We start from the raw sequence: 17,546 nt of genomic DNA, 5'->3' as shown, positions 1-17,546 counted from the left end.
TATAATTTTACGAAATTTACCTAAAATTATAATTCATTAAAAAGCAAATCTGAATTTGACCATGACACTTGGGGTAGATGATAACATTTCAAATCTAAATTTTGACACCACTGCACATTACTTTAAAAAGTAGGCAGAACTTTATGCATGAGCAAATTTTTTTTTTTTTTTAAGGATTATTCATTTATTTATGACAGAGATCACAAGTAGGCAGAGAGGCAGGCAGAGAGAGACAGAGGAGGAAGGAGGCTCCGCTGAGTAGGGAGCATGATGCAGGGCTCAATCCTAGGACCCTGGAATCATGACCTGAGCCGAAGACAGAGGCTTTAACCCGCTAAACCATCCAGCCACCCCATGAGCAAATTCTTGTATATATCAAGTTTGGTTCTGGAATCCATGATACCACTGCTCTTTCTCTATGTAACTTAGGAGGCCAACACTCATGAGAATAGAATGACTCAGAACAGCTGCTAAACTCCTCTCTCGGCCAGGCTAATGGGAGATAGGAAAGATAATGATGGCTACACTGAAAAAAAGACCCTAATGTTTCTGATTTGCTAATAAGCCTTATGTCCTTAATTGGCTATTTCGATGATACAATCTGTTTTTTCAGCAGTTCGATTTATTTTCCATATTGGTTAATAATGTAGGATTAATTTACATTTTTGAATCTGATAATTCATTCTGAGAGAAAAAAATTCACAGACTTGCTTACCAGCAACCACAAGCTCCAGGCTGAATGAGTTTTGTCCTGCTCGATTGGTGGCTATACACGTGTAGATGCCGGCATCTCGTGAGGTCACTGGCTCTATGATCAGGGAGTGCACCCCATTCTCACGCACGAGCATCTTGTGAGCACTGTCGGGGCGTATAGGTTTTCCATCTAGTTGCCAGCTTAGATCTGGGGTTGGTAACCCACTGACCTAAACCAGAAAGGAACATACAAATTTCTGTAATACTGAAACAAAATGAAATCACTAATAGCTAAGAAACCACCATAAATTCCTCCTTTGGTAATACAAGAGATGGCTTTTAGTGTCAGCTTGTGTTGTTCTTTTGCTTAAACCTTTCAATGGCTTCTTAAGCAATCATGGCGTTACTTCTAAACATCCCTTGTAGAGCAACCCAGAGAAAAGTAAAATGCGGATTTTAAAGATTTCTGTTCTTGTCTTACCTCACCAGGGTTATAAAGATTCCGGGGATGATGTCAGCACAGGGCTCTGAGCTCTCTGGGAAAAGGTGTCCAACCACAATAACAACAATGCTTACTCAACTGGCAGGTACACGCTATAAAGCTTGTTATCAGAGGGTTGCCATAGCTATGGAGACATCAGTTAATGCATCCATCAGCACACAGAGCTATTATTACTATTTTATAATCCTTGAAACTAAGTAACAAGAGCAATATGAAATTACCCAGAAAGCCATCTCAACAAATTAGCATCACAATGGAAACATAAAATCCTGAGACCACGACAGTTGTGTTGACCAGAGATCAGATTAAAAAGCACATTTAATTGCTAATAACACATTGTGCTGTGAAGGGTAGGGATGGTTGCCATCTGTCAGCTCTTTATAGTTTTGCCTTTGATTGTGAAAGGGAAGAAAAACACCATTAAGGAAAGCACCCCCCCCACCCCCGCCATCCCAAATTTACTAGTAGGAAATCTCATACAAAAAGATGTCAGTTGGACTGTAATTCTTTAGAAAACCCAGCTCTGCCAGATTCCATTCTTGTTGTGTGATTCTCATTTATATTACCTACAAGATGCCTCTCTCCATACATGTAACAAAGGTCTTAAGAATTTAAGGGAGAAAAAAATAAGTAAAATTACTGGTTAAAAGGATGAAGACATGTTGGAAACAAAGACAGCAATAGTTAGCTTGGCTGTTGAGAAGGTCTGCCTCTCTGTCCTCCCCTCTGTGTACGGGTTCTCCCCCAGCTCTCCACGTTCACTGCTTCACCTGTTTGGAGATCCCTAGAGGTGGTAAGGAGGAAGAGGGAATGCACACCTCTCTCTGGTCAGGCTCTAGGCCTTTCCCGGGTTTAAAGAAATGAAGTGGCACTGTTTGTTCCCACCTTGCTAGATTAGATCCTGGCCAAGGCCAAGGGTATGTGCAGGAGGAGAATTGCTCAAGGCGCTGTGCACTCAGCCCACCTAATTCACAGTGCACATATGCCAGTGGACAGACTTAATCACATTCAAGCAAAGGGAAAAGGCTGGGTTTTTCTACCCTGATTTGAATTCCAGCCCTTCTGATTGTGTAAAGAAAGCAAGCCTGGTTTCAGGAATCTAAGGTCATTGTAAGCAGGTCATACTTTGAACAGAAGCATGCTCTTAGCTGATACGGAATTGGGAGGAGGCAAATGAGCAGATTTGTTACTATCAGAGTTGGATTAGTTATTTGAGCTTAGTACCAAGTCAAGGGTAGTCAGCATCTAGGAAAGTACCTAACAGGTTAAAAGGCAGGGGAATGCTTTTTGGGGGTGGGGGGGGAATCTATCTGTTGCTTTAGTGAAAGGCTTATTTTCATGATTTTCTTTTCTTCTTAAAGCTTATACTGATAAATCAAAGATTTATTTATTTATTTGACAGAGATCACAAGTAGGCAGAGAGAGAGAGAGGGAGAGGAGGAAGCAGGCTCCCTGTAAAACAGAGAGCCCGATGTGGGGCTCAATCCAGGACCCTGGGATCATGACCTGAGCCGAAGGCAGAGGCTTTAACCCACTGAGCCACCCAGATGCCCCTAAAAAATGTAATTTTTAAGATGCTTTTTGTACATAGCATAATATCCCTTGGTATCATCTAATAATCTAAAATAAAATTTCCCCTGTTGACTCCAATGTTATTTTATAGGTGGTTTATATGGATTCTTAATTATAGACCAAAAATAAATACATATATGCTGAAACTCAATTTTTGTGCTTATACTATAAAAAGAATTATGTTGGAAAATAAAATACTTTTGTTAAGAGTACTTTTTTTTTTCTTTAAGATTAATTTATTAGAGTGCACAAGCAAGGGGAATGGCAGGCAGAGGAGGAAGGAGAAGCAGGCTCGTCGCTGAGTAAGCAGAATGACCCTGGGCTTGATTCCAGGACCCTGGGATCATGATCCAAGCCAAAGGCAGACACTTAACCAACTGAGCCACCCAGGTGCCCCAAGAGTACTGGTTTTAAAATATAAATTTCTGTAAGCCCAGATTTAATCCTGCAAGCATCATTTATTTGTGTTCTGCAATCCCAGTGAAAACCAGCAGAGGGAGCCCAAATTTTAAAAACCTTATCCATATTTAAGAACTAAAATTTAGGATCACTAGATAATGGGGCAAAAAAAACAAAACCAAATTCACAGCAGTGGTTATTTAACATCAGTCTTGAGCTCCTTTGAGAAACTGATGAAAGCTATATCATACACGTAATTTTGTATGCAGTTGCAGAACTCAACACCTAGTGAAACCTGCCTACCCAAAGGCCCTGGGTTAAGCAGCCCTGCTGTGAAATGAGGAAGAGAGGATGTCTCTAACTGCTCTTTGAATGGGAGGAATAAGAGAGTAGATACATGGCTACAAAATTTATATGAAAAAAGAACGAAAATAAATGAATTAATTATTAGGACATGACAGATTGAACACTTTTATCACTTCAACAAAATGGTAAACTTAAAGGGGAAAAAACCTCTCAGTGACTGTGTACGGTATGGTATGTGCAGTTCTAAATAAGGAATACATTTAATAAAAATTTCAATGTAAAGGAAAAGAATGACAAAACAGTATATAAACATCCAGTATATGTCACTCCTTTTTTTTCCTTGTAAGCTGAAAACATTTTTTTATTTTTATTTTTTTAAAGATTTTATTTATCTGACAGAGATCACAGGTAGGCAGAGAGGCAGGCAGAGAGAGAGGGGGAAGCAGGCTCCCTGCTGAGCAGAGAGTCCGACTCGGGGCTCCATCCCAGGACCCTGGGATCATTAGCCAAGCCAAAGGCAGAGGCTTTAACCCACTGAGCCACCCAGGCACCCCTGGAAACATTTTAAAGATGTACACCTTACGTAATTTCCTTAAAAGGAACTCAAGAGAAATGGCAGTTAGGGGGAAAGAGAGAGAAGAGATTTGCAGGCATTAACACACTCTTACCTTACAATCCATTCTGCAGAGCTTTCCTTCTTGAACTGTTAGATCTCCAGGAGCCTGCAAGAAGTGAGGTCTGAAGAATCGTTCTTGAATTGGTTCATTTTCATCTCCACTGTCCCTTGATCTAGAACGAGGCCTTAGGACAAGACAGAAAATAAACAGAAAGATGGAAGGAAAAGAAGGCACAATGGGGCAGGGGAGAGAGGGAGATAGAAGTTATCATTATCAGGTTCTTGATATTTTTAATAATACATAGAGTAATAATACAATTTCTTTATCTGATTTCTACTCCTAAAGTTCACACATAAAGTCAGAAAAGCCAGCAAAATCTTGTTTTATTTGAAAGTTTAATTATGAAATTAATAATCTGCTATTTGGAGAACTTAAATAATTCTATCCTAATCCTTAAAGCTAATATAAATCATAAAAGAGATGGGAAAAAATGAAATACTCTATATTTACCTATTTTTTTCTTAAATAAGTATTTTTGAAAGCCGCATGAGAAATAGCAGCAGCTGTTGCTCATTTATTACCAAATCTTTTCCAACAAAAAGTATAACTTTCCACCGTGACTTGAAATTTTTAGGAAATTAAAATTTATTATTTTGTAAAAATTTCATCTTTCTAATAAAAATTCCTTTCATATAAACCAAGAAAACAAATTATAGTTTTTATCTTTAAAATAAAATTGTGCAGATCTCCCAGATTTTGTGCATCTCTCTTGCTTTTGACTATGTTGCTAGATGCACCTTTCAGAGCACCACCATTTTAAAGTAATTGCAGGGAAGATGTAAGGAAGGAACAAGATATTGAACATAAATTCTGTCACTAATCACTAGAAGAGAAGTGTAAAAACATTTAACTAGAAAAAGAGTAGAACAAATGAAAGATCAGTATAACAGGCTAATAATTACCAACTATATACCAATTATATACCAACTATAATAGCAATTATATAGGTTACTGTTCAAGTACAGATCTAATTTCTGAGCAGAATGCTTTTCTAGGAGACACTGACACATGGAAAAGCTTAAATGTACTAAAGACACAAGAAAAGCAGAAGAAAACAATGCAAGAGAATGGATCTGCTACTAAACACGCTATGTTTATAGCCATACACACAATCCTTGGTTCTTGTGAACAAACAAGTTAGAGTATTAAGCCCCCATGTGTTTAGGCATCAGAACTATCTTCCAAAGTGCTGCACAAAGGGCTGTGTGTCCAGTCACGTGAGGCGCAGACAGAGCACTGGCTTGGTGCTTCCTCAGTGTTTCTGGCTGACCTTCTGTGAGCCTAACTTAGCATCTGTGGCCTGCAGTTTACAGTCAGGGCTACTGAAACAGGCTCTGTAAAATACCTAAACAGGGCCCAAGACGACAGACAAGGTGACTTACCATAGTTTCTTAAGTGCAAATATGTTACTAGGAAGCGATACCCTTTTCTCGTCCCTGCCTAGTATTATTCCGTCAGCATCCTTGCAGAAGCTCAGGGCAATTCGGAATAGAAAGCACACTCTATTGTTAGCAAGTACTTACTGGGCATTTAAAATAGGGAACTTCTTAGCTACAAAATTATCATCTAAACTGTTTTGAACTAAGTGACTGAAAAGTGAACATTAGCAAATTAGCGGATTTTAAGAAATCTAGTGGCAGTAATTTGTCATGGCTAGACAGCTGCTGGCTGGAGAAGTTTGGTTTTGAATGTTTGTGTACCATTTACTAGTATTTTCATGTTCAGGTGCCTGCCATTTAAAGGTGCTGAGCTTTGATTTCTTCATATACAAACTGGGTCCTATGTAACACATTAGTGATAGTATATCTACCTGGGCCCAGTGAACTTACCAACTCTTTGTTTCTTTCCCTTTTCTGAATCAGAACGGAGCAGAATAATCAAGGACCCAGGCAGTATGTATACCTTAAGACCATATTCGCATTCTTCTGTCTTCTGTGTTCACTGTTTTGTGGTCATACACCATGATTCTAATAGTGTTGAATCTGTAGTAATAACAAAAAATAGCAGGGACACCTACAGGAAGGAATGTGTGACATACCTTCTGACATGAGGATGGCCTGAGGGAGAGCGGGGGCTGCGACCTCTTTGGTTGACGGCCTGTACCATTAGGCGTCCAGTACAACTGATGCGGCCCTGGCAGAGAGACAGCAGGAAAAGACATGACTTGCCATGCAAAACAGCTAACCACTACGCACCATGTTTACTGTCCTGTTCTCTACAAGACATCAGTCCTTAACAAACCGATGTGCCATATTAGTAATGACACCAGTCCCTCTCAGAAATGTACTTTCCCTGAATTAAACTCATCAGTAAACTCCATACTCATCAGTAAACTCCATTTAAAGAACTGGGTGACTAGGTCTTTCTTTGAACCATTAAAAAAAAACTTTCCTATTCTATCTAGAATGGTATTTAAAATGACAGTCCTTACTGAATTAGTTATAATCTGCTGCGGTCTCCCTAACACATGAAGTTGAATTATAAAACATAGCAGAAGGACATTAATTGTCTTGCAGTAATTCCATTATCATGGTCAAATACCTATTGGTTGTAGCTAATTCTGAAATCAAACGAGATGATTTTAGTTTTCTGCCATATCTTTTGTAATACATATACATTAAATATACTAACATACATTGTTAGTATATTAAATGTTAGTAGTATTCCTTCTAAAAACCATGTATTAAAAGAGATGCAAGCATGATGAAATGAACATTACAGGAGATGTACGCATGGGGACAACAAGGAGAGTAAATGACTACAGGTTACCATGTTCCTATGACATGAGCGTAGTCATGATTTAAAAACCAGAAGTAATGAGGTATTTAAAATATGTGGGTCATATGATGTGGGCCTTTCTAATGAAAAGCTATATTTTATCTCTCAGGTTTTATCTCTTAAATTGAAAACTGATATAAATGCTGTCCTAGACGAAAGTAATAGAGGACTCAGATGATATGAATAAATCACCATTGTTACTCTAGCATTTTGTTTTAGCCCCTTCTTTTATTTTTTCCCCCAATTACTAGGAAAGCAGCAAAATAGATGATTTTCTCCTCTTCTATCCCAGGAGGATGTGAGCAGTTGTATGTCTAAATTCTGATGATGGCCAGAGGGAACAGCAAGAGAGGAAAACTGAGAAGCAGTTTATTAATGGTTAGACTTAGGGATTTCTAGCTCACAGTAGATGAGCTGCCCTCAGGTGCACTTATAGTCTAAATTTACCAATAACTCTCATTTTGCCAAGTTTCCAGTATAGACAAGTAGCAGAAGCACAACTGTTCCGTATGTTTTGAGGAACTGCTGAGTTCCACCTGAGCGTGAACTGGGCTAAGGGAGCACGGTGGTGGAGGGGACACAGAGAAACCCCATAGCAGCATTTGGTGGAGGGCAGGAATCCAGTTGGGAGGGCTGTACAGTCTCCCCCTGGCCTGGACTTCTTTGGGGCCTTAACCACTCCGAAAAGGGGCCTTAACCACTCCAAAAAGGCAAAGACACATAGTGCTGTAACACAGACAGGAGAATTGGGAACTGTCGAATAGAAAGAGGAGGTCGTAGAGAAACAAAACTGAAGTCTTATCCCATTAAATATGTAACCTCCTCTAGCATTCACAGTATTTGCTATTGAGGTCATATTTAAACACTGCCTCTCCTGAAATTTCCAAGGACACACAAAGTATACCATTATGAGGGGGAATATTTCTAATTTAGATTTGTTCTATCTAAAGTTCAGACCACATGATGTATATTCTCTCATGCTAAGCTCTTGGCAACACTTGGAAGTCCCCCTAAGCTAACCTGAAATCTGGAAATTAATTTCATTTAGCCTGTCTAAATGCCTGCTACAAAAAAATCTAGACATGACTTGCTTGGGAGACCCCTGTTAAATTACCCAACTGATGCATCATAGCAGCTGCTTTAACAAGTGAACATGTAAGATCCATGAGTCTTTTGGGGGCCAAAGACAGGGGAATCTTATGTTTTGTTTCACACAAATAGCTTCAAAATTCTAGTGATATGGGATATGGCTTCCTTACTATTTGCTTTGCCACTTAAGAAAATCATTTTAATGTAGATAGATTAAATAATCTAGATAGATTAAAATAGATTTATATAATTTGGAAGATTTTTTCTTGTGGTTTAAAACCCAGAAGATCCACGAGGGAAGTTAACATCAACTAATCATTTCTGTGGTTAGAAAAAGATGTAAGTTAAATTCCGCCTTTAACCTTGAATTTGGGGAAGCAGATAAAAAATTTTTTCTCTAATCTGGACTTGAGTTTTGACTTCCCTAAGACTTTGGGGGCAAATAACCAAATTTGTTGAAGCCTTTGTTTCTTCTTCTGTAAAAACCAGGGCACTGTATCTGTCTCACACAGATGTTGTCAAGTTTCAATGATACAACCTAAGATGGTCTTTATCTTCCAAATATCAAATAGATCTTGATGATATAAATTATCACTACTCATTATGGGTATGGTTTTACTGGACATGTGTGCACAGGTATGCACAAGATAATTTTTAGGGGTCCTGACACCTTGGTTGGTGTCAGATTTACTCCAGTAAATTTCACCCAAGTAGTTAACCTTGCCTGAGTATGCTCTTACCTCCTTTTTTGATTCCTTCAAATGCCTCTTTTAATGACTGTCTCCCCTGCCTCTCAATGGTCTTAACGCTGGGATGAGCCCTAATTACCTTTGATGACCCTCCTTAGCTCTAGAGTCAGTCTAGGTGTTTAAACCAGGTCCGTCGCTTTTAACTGAGTGACATTAGGCAGGTAATTTAACCTCGTAAGTGAGTTTCCTTATCTATAAAATAGGACCATATAGTTAATCAATCTTGCATGGGTTCTTATGAAGATTAAATGAGTTAATAGGTATAAAATATTTAGTCTTGTGTTTTGCACATAGTAAACATTCAAAATGTTATAATAGCTCTGAATATCGACATAATTATAGTAACAACCAGATGCACATGAAGCATCCCTTAGACTTGTTTTAAAAACAATTTTTTTTTTCATATGCAGTGGGGTTTTCTTTCTTTCTCTCTTTTGGTATTAGGATATCATTTACTCCAAAGGAAAAATGTATGCTATTGCTTGAAAGGTGTCAGGCACACTGGTATATTCACTATGTTCATTATGTAGTAGCTGCAATTGACGCGTAGGAGAAAAGTTACTCCTCGACTCTAACCATTAGACTCTGCTTAGTTTAGATAAATCTGACTCCTCTTCCCTCTCCAAAAAATAGGGTCAAAGGGATTGGCATACTGCTCTTCAAAGATTACACATTTCTACAATGTTTTCATTTTTACTGCTGCTGCCTAGAACCACATACACAAATATTGCCACAGAATATCTTTACGCAAATTTAAGAAAAAGGAATATGTCACTGTTTGTTACCTTTTTAACTCCTAAACGTTTCACTTCTAAGCATAAAAGGGAAAGGCATGATCTTTGGGAGGCAGAACTATTTGTTTGATAATATAGTGATATTGGCTAAATATACATTACTAACCAGTAAATGACCAGGAGCATTTAGAAAGCTTTCTAAACTAGCAAGTTGTATAATTTTGATTTTTTATTGGGGGGGACCCCCAGAATTCAATGAAACACTTTTGAAAAGATATACACAACTTAAAGTTCAGATTTTTAAGTCTGGACGTCCTATGACGGTCATACAAAATTTTAATCATGCTAATGTGCCAATTAATCCTAGTAATCGTTGTGACTAGGCTCTGATGCACATTAGTGCTGTTGCCTTTGCTTTTAACTTTCTCATTTCAATCTACTTTATTATTAACACGTGAAGGAAGAATGGAAGTGAATGTTTGAAGTTTGAAATGAGCCAGGAAACCTCCTAATGCTACAACAAAACATAAGCAAACCCACTTCTTAAATTTAATTCAGCTGTGTGTTACTTTTCTATTCCAAACAAATCCACAGAGTTTAAAGCCATAGAACAAGTAATAAGTTTGAATTCTTAAAGTGAAGAATTATGTTTAAACATCCAGCTTGTAAAGATTATTTATGCTTCATGCAAGGCCAATTATTTATATAATATGGAAATAACATTTATATTTCCTAGCTTATGAAATTTAACTGTGGCACACAGGTCTTTATAAAAGTTTGCCACTTGTATACATAATGCAACTTGAGGAAACATCAAGTTGCAAAACCGCCCTTCCAAACTCCAAGTGCAGCACAGGGTAACTTAGCAACACAACAAAACAAAGTAAAACATTCATGTTTAGATTTAGTTGTGTCTTCAAGATAGGATCAGAGTCTAAACCTACATTTGTGATACTCATTTTGGCATTCTGTGTGGTGGAGTGCTGCATAATCACTCATTATTTCACTCAGCTATGTGACTGCTTTGGTCCCTCAGGAACTGCCCGCACAGCACACACTGAGTGTGACACACGGTGGCCAGTGCATGTTTAGAGCTGTGTGTTCCATCCCAAGTCGAATTTGGATGCAGTCAGCAATATCTAATGTGTTTCTTATTCCCAAAAGATGAACCCAGGTGGAAAAATATTCTATAAAATATTCTGCTGAACTTTGGTATTCTCTCTTTCCTTGGTTCTCACCCTTTCTCTTGGCTGCTCTCTGTAATTACTTTCCACTGCTCAGGAAAGCTCTGCCGTCTGTGTTTCATTACTGAACTCATTTTTCCACTCCAGCCTTTTCCCCTCTCCCTTGGTCATTTCACATCATGTACATTACAGTGTACCAGAAAAAATAGATGGAGTCGTCTCCCTTTCAAACCAAATACATTTAAAATGTGAAAAAAGTTTAAGGTAACCAAAGGGCATCAAGGACCAGGGACTCAAGTGTGGTGTTTTGTTTTTTTGACTGTATGTTACACTTTTAGGATTAATGGATCCTAAAAAATTCAGCTTTGACTTTTACATCATGCTTCTTTAAATCATTTTTTTTTTTAAAGATTTATTTATGAGTGTGAAAAAGAGAGGGTCACTGGGCATGAGTGAGCATGAGTAGGGAGGGAGGGACAGAAGGACAAGCAGATTCCCCGCTGAGCGGGAAGCCAGATGCAGAGCCCCATCCCAGGACCCTGAGATCATGACCTGAGCCATCCAGGTACCCCTCAAATCATGTTTTAATTCACAAATTACAAGAATTGTTTAATATCCAGTAACACAGAGTTTAAAACTGTTAAACATGTCTATTATGGTATTCCTGGAAGCCACAAATAACTTACATCAAGTACTAGGTTAAAAAAAAAAAAGGTCAGTCTCTCATGGTTTAAATACCTCTTATCTTTCTTTTTTTTTTTTTTTTTAAAGATTTTATTTATTTATTTGACAGACAGAGATCACAAGTAGGCAGAGAGGCAGGCAGAGAGAGAGAGAAAGAGAGAGGGAAGCAGGCTTCCTGCGGAGCAGAGAGCCCGATGCGGGGCTCGATCCCAGGACCCTGAGATCATGACCCGAGCCGAAGGCAGCAGCCCAAACCACTGAGCCACCCAGGCGCCCCTACCTCTTATCTTTCTAATGGGTAGTGTAGTCTGTTCCAGTTTTTAGGTGACAGCCCACAAAACCTCCGTCTGGCATATCTGCATATACCTGCTACTGAAGATGCCAGGAGAGAGCAGGAGTTCTGTCCGTGAAACTAAGATCAACCAGGCAACATGCTGAAACTTGGAATAGTGATTAATACCAAGTACCATAAATATAAAAATTCTTTCGCAGCAATTTCCATCTGAGGTCTGCATGCCCACTTTTAGGACTTCCTCAGATTCTCTTCACAAGTTTCCCCTCCAATGCCTGCCTTTGCTCATTTAGGTAGAAAAGGAGACATGATGTAGTTTTACCCTCTTCAATTAGAATACTGGCTGGATCAGCTAACCTTGAGAGACAGTTGGGATTCTAGGTTTTGGCACTGCTTTGGTTTCTGTGACCTCTGACAGACCCAAAGCAGTCATATTACTGTTTGCTGAAATCACATAGGATATTCTGTGAGAAGGGCCTGGCTACCTGATATAAACTGGTCCACTTTTCATTTCTTTGTCTTCTCTTCCAAGGGTAGAGGCCAAGAATGAGAAAGGGTTAACTCTGGGACATATCCTGGGATTTGGTAAAGCAGCAGAACTCCAGGGACTGGAGTGAGGGCACTGACAGCTCTCTTTTGGGCCTTCCTTGGCCGTGGGTGTGCTGGGAGCAAAGCAACTTCCCAGCTTCCTGTGTGGCTCCTGTCAGCTGTGCTTTGGGTGTGGCCTCTCTCCAGCTCACCCTCCACCTAAGCCCACAGCTGGGGCAGTTGTGGCACAGCCACGTCTGCTGCCTAACTAACTCCTATTCCGTGGGGGTGATAAGAAGGAAAAGCCAGGAGGTCAGAAGACCACACACCAGCAACATGTTGGGTAGAAGCTCCATCCTGAACTGACTTGCTTACTCTAACAGTAGGACTGGAATATCTAGAAATAGAACCATCCTTTGCATCCTGATTCCACAGGCTTCTGCCCACTATTAGGGCTGCTGCTTTAAGACAGGGTTATTAGAGTCTCTGAATTAAATGACAATAATGAGCTTTTACTGAAAGCATATTACATGTCAGGTAAACCAATGCATTATTTGATTCCATATGATTATTCTCATTTCATAGAAGGGGAAAGAGGCACAGAGAGGTTAGGTGACTTGCTAAAGGTCACGTGGGTGGTGAGTGGCAGAGGTAGAAATTCAACTCAGATCTGTCTGATGCCGAAGTTCATTTTCTTAACCCCTGAACTACACATGTACACTTAGGCTTTTCATTAGCACCAGTACTGTTCTGCATTTCTGGCCTTTGTTGTGTCATTTCATTCTTTTTCTTTCTTTCCCTTCCCCATCTTCTGTTTTCCAAAACAGGAACTTCATCTAATGACTTCATCATACATAACCTGTCAATAGTTTCAATGCTCAGGGGCTGGCAAGCAGTCGCCAACTCTGCTCATGGCCAGTGGAGTCCCTCCCTGTTTAGAACTTTTCCACATGTACAACTACATTAGTATAATTTGAAGAAGACTAGAAGCAGACTTAAAACTGTAATCTTACATTTATGTTCTTTGTTCTAGAAAACCACTGACTCCATAACAGTTTAAAACATTCACAAGGAAAAATGCCTCAAAATTAACATCAGGACCAGGATTGGCAAGTGCTTAAGGAATACAGTTAATTTGATCTCTTGTAATATATTACAAACTTTCTAGGGGAAAGGGGAATAAAGGACCTAGCATGAAGAAAAAATTTGAAAAAAAATTTTGAATTTTGTTGAGTTCTCCACTTTATTTTAGTAGGCAGAAAACTGAAAATTGAAATTTTGTTAGTAATAGTCAAGGATATATACTGAAAATACAATAAGAAAGAAAAAAGCAAGTTCCACTTCTTTTCCCTCAAATCCTCCAACCATGAACACAAGTATTACAATATAACTTTTAGTAAAAGTTATGCTTTTGACTATTTTTCAAGGTGACGGTCATATATTCAGTGATTGAAAAGTTAGAACCTCAAGAAAGTGCACATTTAATATGGAAACTGTTGACAGTGAAGAGATTGGTGTGCTCTATGACAATGTAATATTAGGATAAATATCGCACAGCCTTTTAATGTAAGCTTTGCTGAAATTATCTGTATCATTTTCTAACACTTCCTGTTTCCTTCAAAAGAAATAATGAAATATGGAGTGATATATATAGGTCAGAGATTTTAAAAGCATGACTGGACAATCTTCATTATATAATAAAATTGTTAATTTTAGCTTTTTTTTTTTTTTTTAGTGTGCTATTTACTTGACTTCTGCTGACTTTGTAAAATTATCCCGTCATACACTGAGCTCTGAAGGTACAAAATCCCTTCGTCATCATCTTTGCATCCCTTACCCAGCACAGTGCCTAAAACATACCTGACATTCAAAAAAGAACTTGTAGGCTTGACTTGGAAACCTGCTACCTGAGTAGCTGCCTATTAAATTCTAGGTAGTCAGCTGCTTTTTTGGTGCTAAATCAAAGGGCAAATAAAGAGAAAACATTTGGATGGAAACTTAATCCTGAATGCCATACATAGATGCTATCAAAATTATAATTTGTCTACACTTATATAATTAAATTCCATTGGATTAAGTAACTGTATATGTATTTTTTAAATATTTTACCTTTTAAGGATGTTTTTTACTATGGCCTATTTATGTATGCCACTCGCTGTCCTTTCCTTCTCCCCCTTTTTTTCCTATGGAACTTAATCCTATCTGAAATGATATTTTTTATATATGTGTTTTCTGGCTTATTTTCTATCTCAGGACTTCGTTACGTCCACCACTGCAACCCCACCACCGGTGTAAGAAGTGTACCTTTTAGGCCCTGAGTAAGATTAGGAAGAAAACACATCTGTACTGCAAGTAGTCAGGTGAAAAACACCTGATGTTATAAATACTAATGAAAGAAATTTCTATCCTCCAAAACCAAAATGGATATAGAATCTGGCGAGATAGTTTCAAGTCAAAGAAATATGATTCTACCTTTGAATTAAACAGCTCCTTTCTCCAAATATATGCCTGTAGTGGCTATGCATAGAACTGAAGCCAGACCTATACCCCCAATCCTTACCTGAGGGTTTGAAGCCATTATTGTGTAATTCCCATCGTCATCTAGGGTGGAGGCTGTGGTGTGGAGAGAGCAGGTCCCATCAAGATCTCTTTGAATGGTGTAGTGATCATTCTTTGGAGAGATCTGCTTTCCATCTTTAAACCAATAGATCTGTGAAAGGAAACAGTGATGAAAAATTAAGAATGTGTGTAGTACCACTGTAGCGGGGGGACTGGTAAATACTGTGTGGCCTGCAGAGCTGATCAGCATTTTCATGTTAAAATGTTAAACAGAACATCTGAATAGGAAATTGATTTTTGAGTGAAAAAAGTAGGCAACATACAGGTTTAATTCTATTTTAAGTTAATAAAAAAACTATATATTTATTTTAAAAATATGCATATAAGTAGGTATTCATGTATTAGTCCATATTTTTAAAATATTTTTATGAAGGGATCTATGATGAACGTGGACAGTAGTTAGTTCTGGAATGGCTCTATAGGCATTTTTCTTTTTGGTTCTATTTTCACATGTACTGAATGAAATGCACTGAAGTAAAATGCGTTACTTGTAAAGCAAAGTTAAGAAGACCCCAGCCCAACCATTCCCCTGAATTGTGTTAGACAAAATGGCAGTGAGGAAGGAGCAACAGTTAGGGGTTGGTGGTGGCTGGAGCTCTACTGCTTTAATGCTGGACCAAGGAGCACATGCTCAGAGACTGAAAGTTTGTCCTCTCTCCCCACTATGTTAAAGAAAACATAGCAGTATTTACACTTACAATAATTTTCAATAATATTTTAACTTGGTTTGATAGAAAATTAAATGTGAAGAATAAAGTAAAAATAAATCTGGACTAAGTAACACATTTTAAAATGGTCAAATAACCTCTTTCATAGGTCCTCCTACCTTCCCTCATCTTTAAATAAAACCACTGGCCCACGGATCCCTCATGATTTAGTGATTATTTTTGACAGCTGAGACATGGGGCCGTAATGATGAATCACAGTGCCAGGGGCCCTCACATGACTGAGGTGCTGAACCAATGCCTGCATCAACCCCCCTCCAGACTTTTCGGTTTGGGAACTAAACAAATCCCCTTTTCTAAAGCCGGCAACAAGTTCTTTGTTGTCAGCTGTTGTTCCTGGCAACCTAAAGCATTCCTAATGCATTCCTAAGAGAAGAAACCTACTTTAGAACCTTCAGTTTTTAAAATGAACTTCTTTGGGTGCCTCAGTGGGCAAGCGTCTGCCTTCCGCTCAGGTTATGATCTTAGAGTCCTGGGATTGAGCCCCCACATAAGACTCCCTGCTCAGCCTGGAGGCTCTCTCCCACTCCCCCTGCTGCGTTCCCTCTCAGCCCCTCTGTCAAATAAACAAATACAATCTTTAAAAAAATAAAATGAACTTCTTCCTTAATGTAAATCCATATGCAAATTGAGACCACAACCGGCATTCAAATTCCACTCTATATGAAAGCCTCTGAATCTGAAAAACCTCTTTGAAACTTGTATTTCTAAGAAGGGAATGGCTAGAAATAAACGCATGAATAATTGGGATCTGACTGCTGAAAATTTTCCAACTCCTATTCTTCTATTAGTTCTAAATTTATAGATTGTATTATTAATCTCCAGAACCTAAGAATGGATCATCAACTAGAGTCATAATCCTTAGTTCTAAAAATTAAATTAGAGTAAGCACGATATTTCATAATTATCATTCTCTTCTTGGTGGTTTTATGTTTTCTGATGGAACAAAGAAGCTGTGATTAGTATAGTTTCTTCCTTTTGCATTCTTGCCACCACGCCAGTTCTTCAGACTTGTTTCTTCCCTTTAATCATACTTCTCACCTCCATTATATTGGAATACAACTTTCCAATGAGAATTAACTAATAGTCCCAATAATTTTATCAAGCCTGCTAATGGAGAGGGAAGAGGAGGGTACAAGAGAAGAAAAGAGGGTGAATTAGAAATTCCTTTCAATCTTCTCATGTCCCCATTTGAAACAAGCATGTCAGAAGCAGAATACATTTTTTTTTTTAAACATAAGCAAAAAAAAAAAAAAAAAAAGATGTATTTTTTTAAAAAAATATTTTATTTATTTATTTGACAGAGATCACAAGTAGGCTGAGAGGCAGGCAGTGAGAGAGAGAAGGAAGCAGGCTCCCCGCTGAGCAGACAGCCCAATGTGGGGCTTGATCCCAGGACCTTGGGATCATGACTGGAGCCGAAGGCAGAGGCCTTAACCTACTGAGCCACCCCAGTGCCCCGGATGTATTTTTTTTTAAAACTATGATGACTATCCCATACCTTAATAGGCCTAATGTAATTTATATACCATGTGCAGAAGAAATGGTTCTCAATAAACCAGGGAGGGAAGAAAAAGAACCACAGTGAGGACAAAAGGGAGGACAAAAGGGAGGAAGGAGAAGAAGGAAGAAGTGAAAGAAGACAATCTAACAATAAAAATCCTTAAAAAATTAAGCCTCGTAAAGCTGTGAAACATTTAAATTCCTACTAGAAAAAGCAAAGTTATGTTAAACACAACAGCTCATCTTTCAGGTGAACACAGTGTTCTTTAAAACAAGAATTAGTGATCTTAGAACTTACTTAATGACCTTAAGCCTTGAGTAAGACTTAAAAATAACAAGGGATCTTTGTGAAGATTTTGGAAGCTTAATGTGCAATTTCTTGTTGAGTTTCATTCATAAGCTGCACACTTATTTTCAGTACATGAATTTGATATGTTTGTGAATACACAGCAGTTATCCAAATTATGCCAAGAATAAAGGTTTTTTTAATAACATCTTATTATAAAAGTCTC

The 17,546-nt window shown here is 38.4% G+C and overlaps 2 protein-coding genes across 8 annotated transcripts in view; one reads left to right on the top strand and one right to left on the bottom strand.

Annotated features, from left to right (window-relative positions):
* The window catches only part of PALLD (palladin, cytoskeletal associated protein), a 419,989-nt gene that overhangs the window by 6,217 nt on the left and 396,226 nt on the right, over positions 1 to 17,546 (bottom strand). For all 6 annotated transcript variants that reach the window (XM_059174890.1, XM_059174854.1, XM_059174865.1 and 3 more), the window contains 4 exons: positions 14,748 to 14,897; positions 6,188 to 6,282; positions 4,141 to 4,273; positions 716 to 923 (listed from right to left, as the gene is read on the bottom strand). In XM_059174890.1, coding sequence (XP_059030873.1) covers positions 716 to 923; positions 4,141 to 4,273; positions 6,188 to 6,282; positions 14,748 to 14,897 — 586 coding nt within the window. The remainder of the gene's footprint in view (positions 1 to 715; positions 924 to 4,140; positions 4,274 to 6,187; positions 6,283 to 14,747; positions 14,898 to 17,546) is intronic.
* CBR4 (carbonyl reductase 4) overlaps positions 1 to 17,546 on the top strand; it is a 129,818-nt gene that overhangs the window by 68,834 nt on the left and 43,438 nt on the right. The window lies entirely within an intron of this gene.

Source organism: Mustela lutreola, chromosome 1 (assembly GCF_030435805.1).
Source record: "Mustela lutreola isolate mMusLut2 chromosome 1, mMusLut2.pri, whole genome shotgun sequence".
NCBI classification, from domain to species: Eukaryota; Metazoa; Chordata; class Mammalia; order Carnivora; family Mustelidae; genus Mustela; species Mustela lutreola.
The sequence above is the reverse complement of the archived record's forward strand: the minus strand, read 5'-3'. Positions and strand labels throughout refer to the sequence as shown.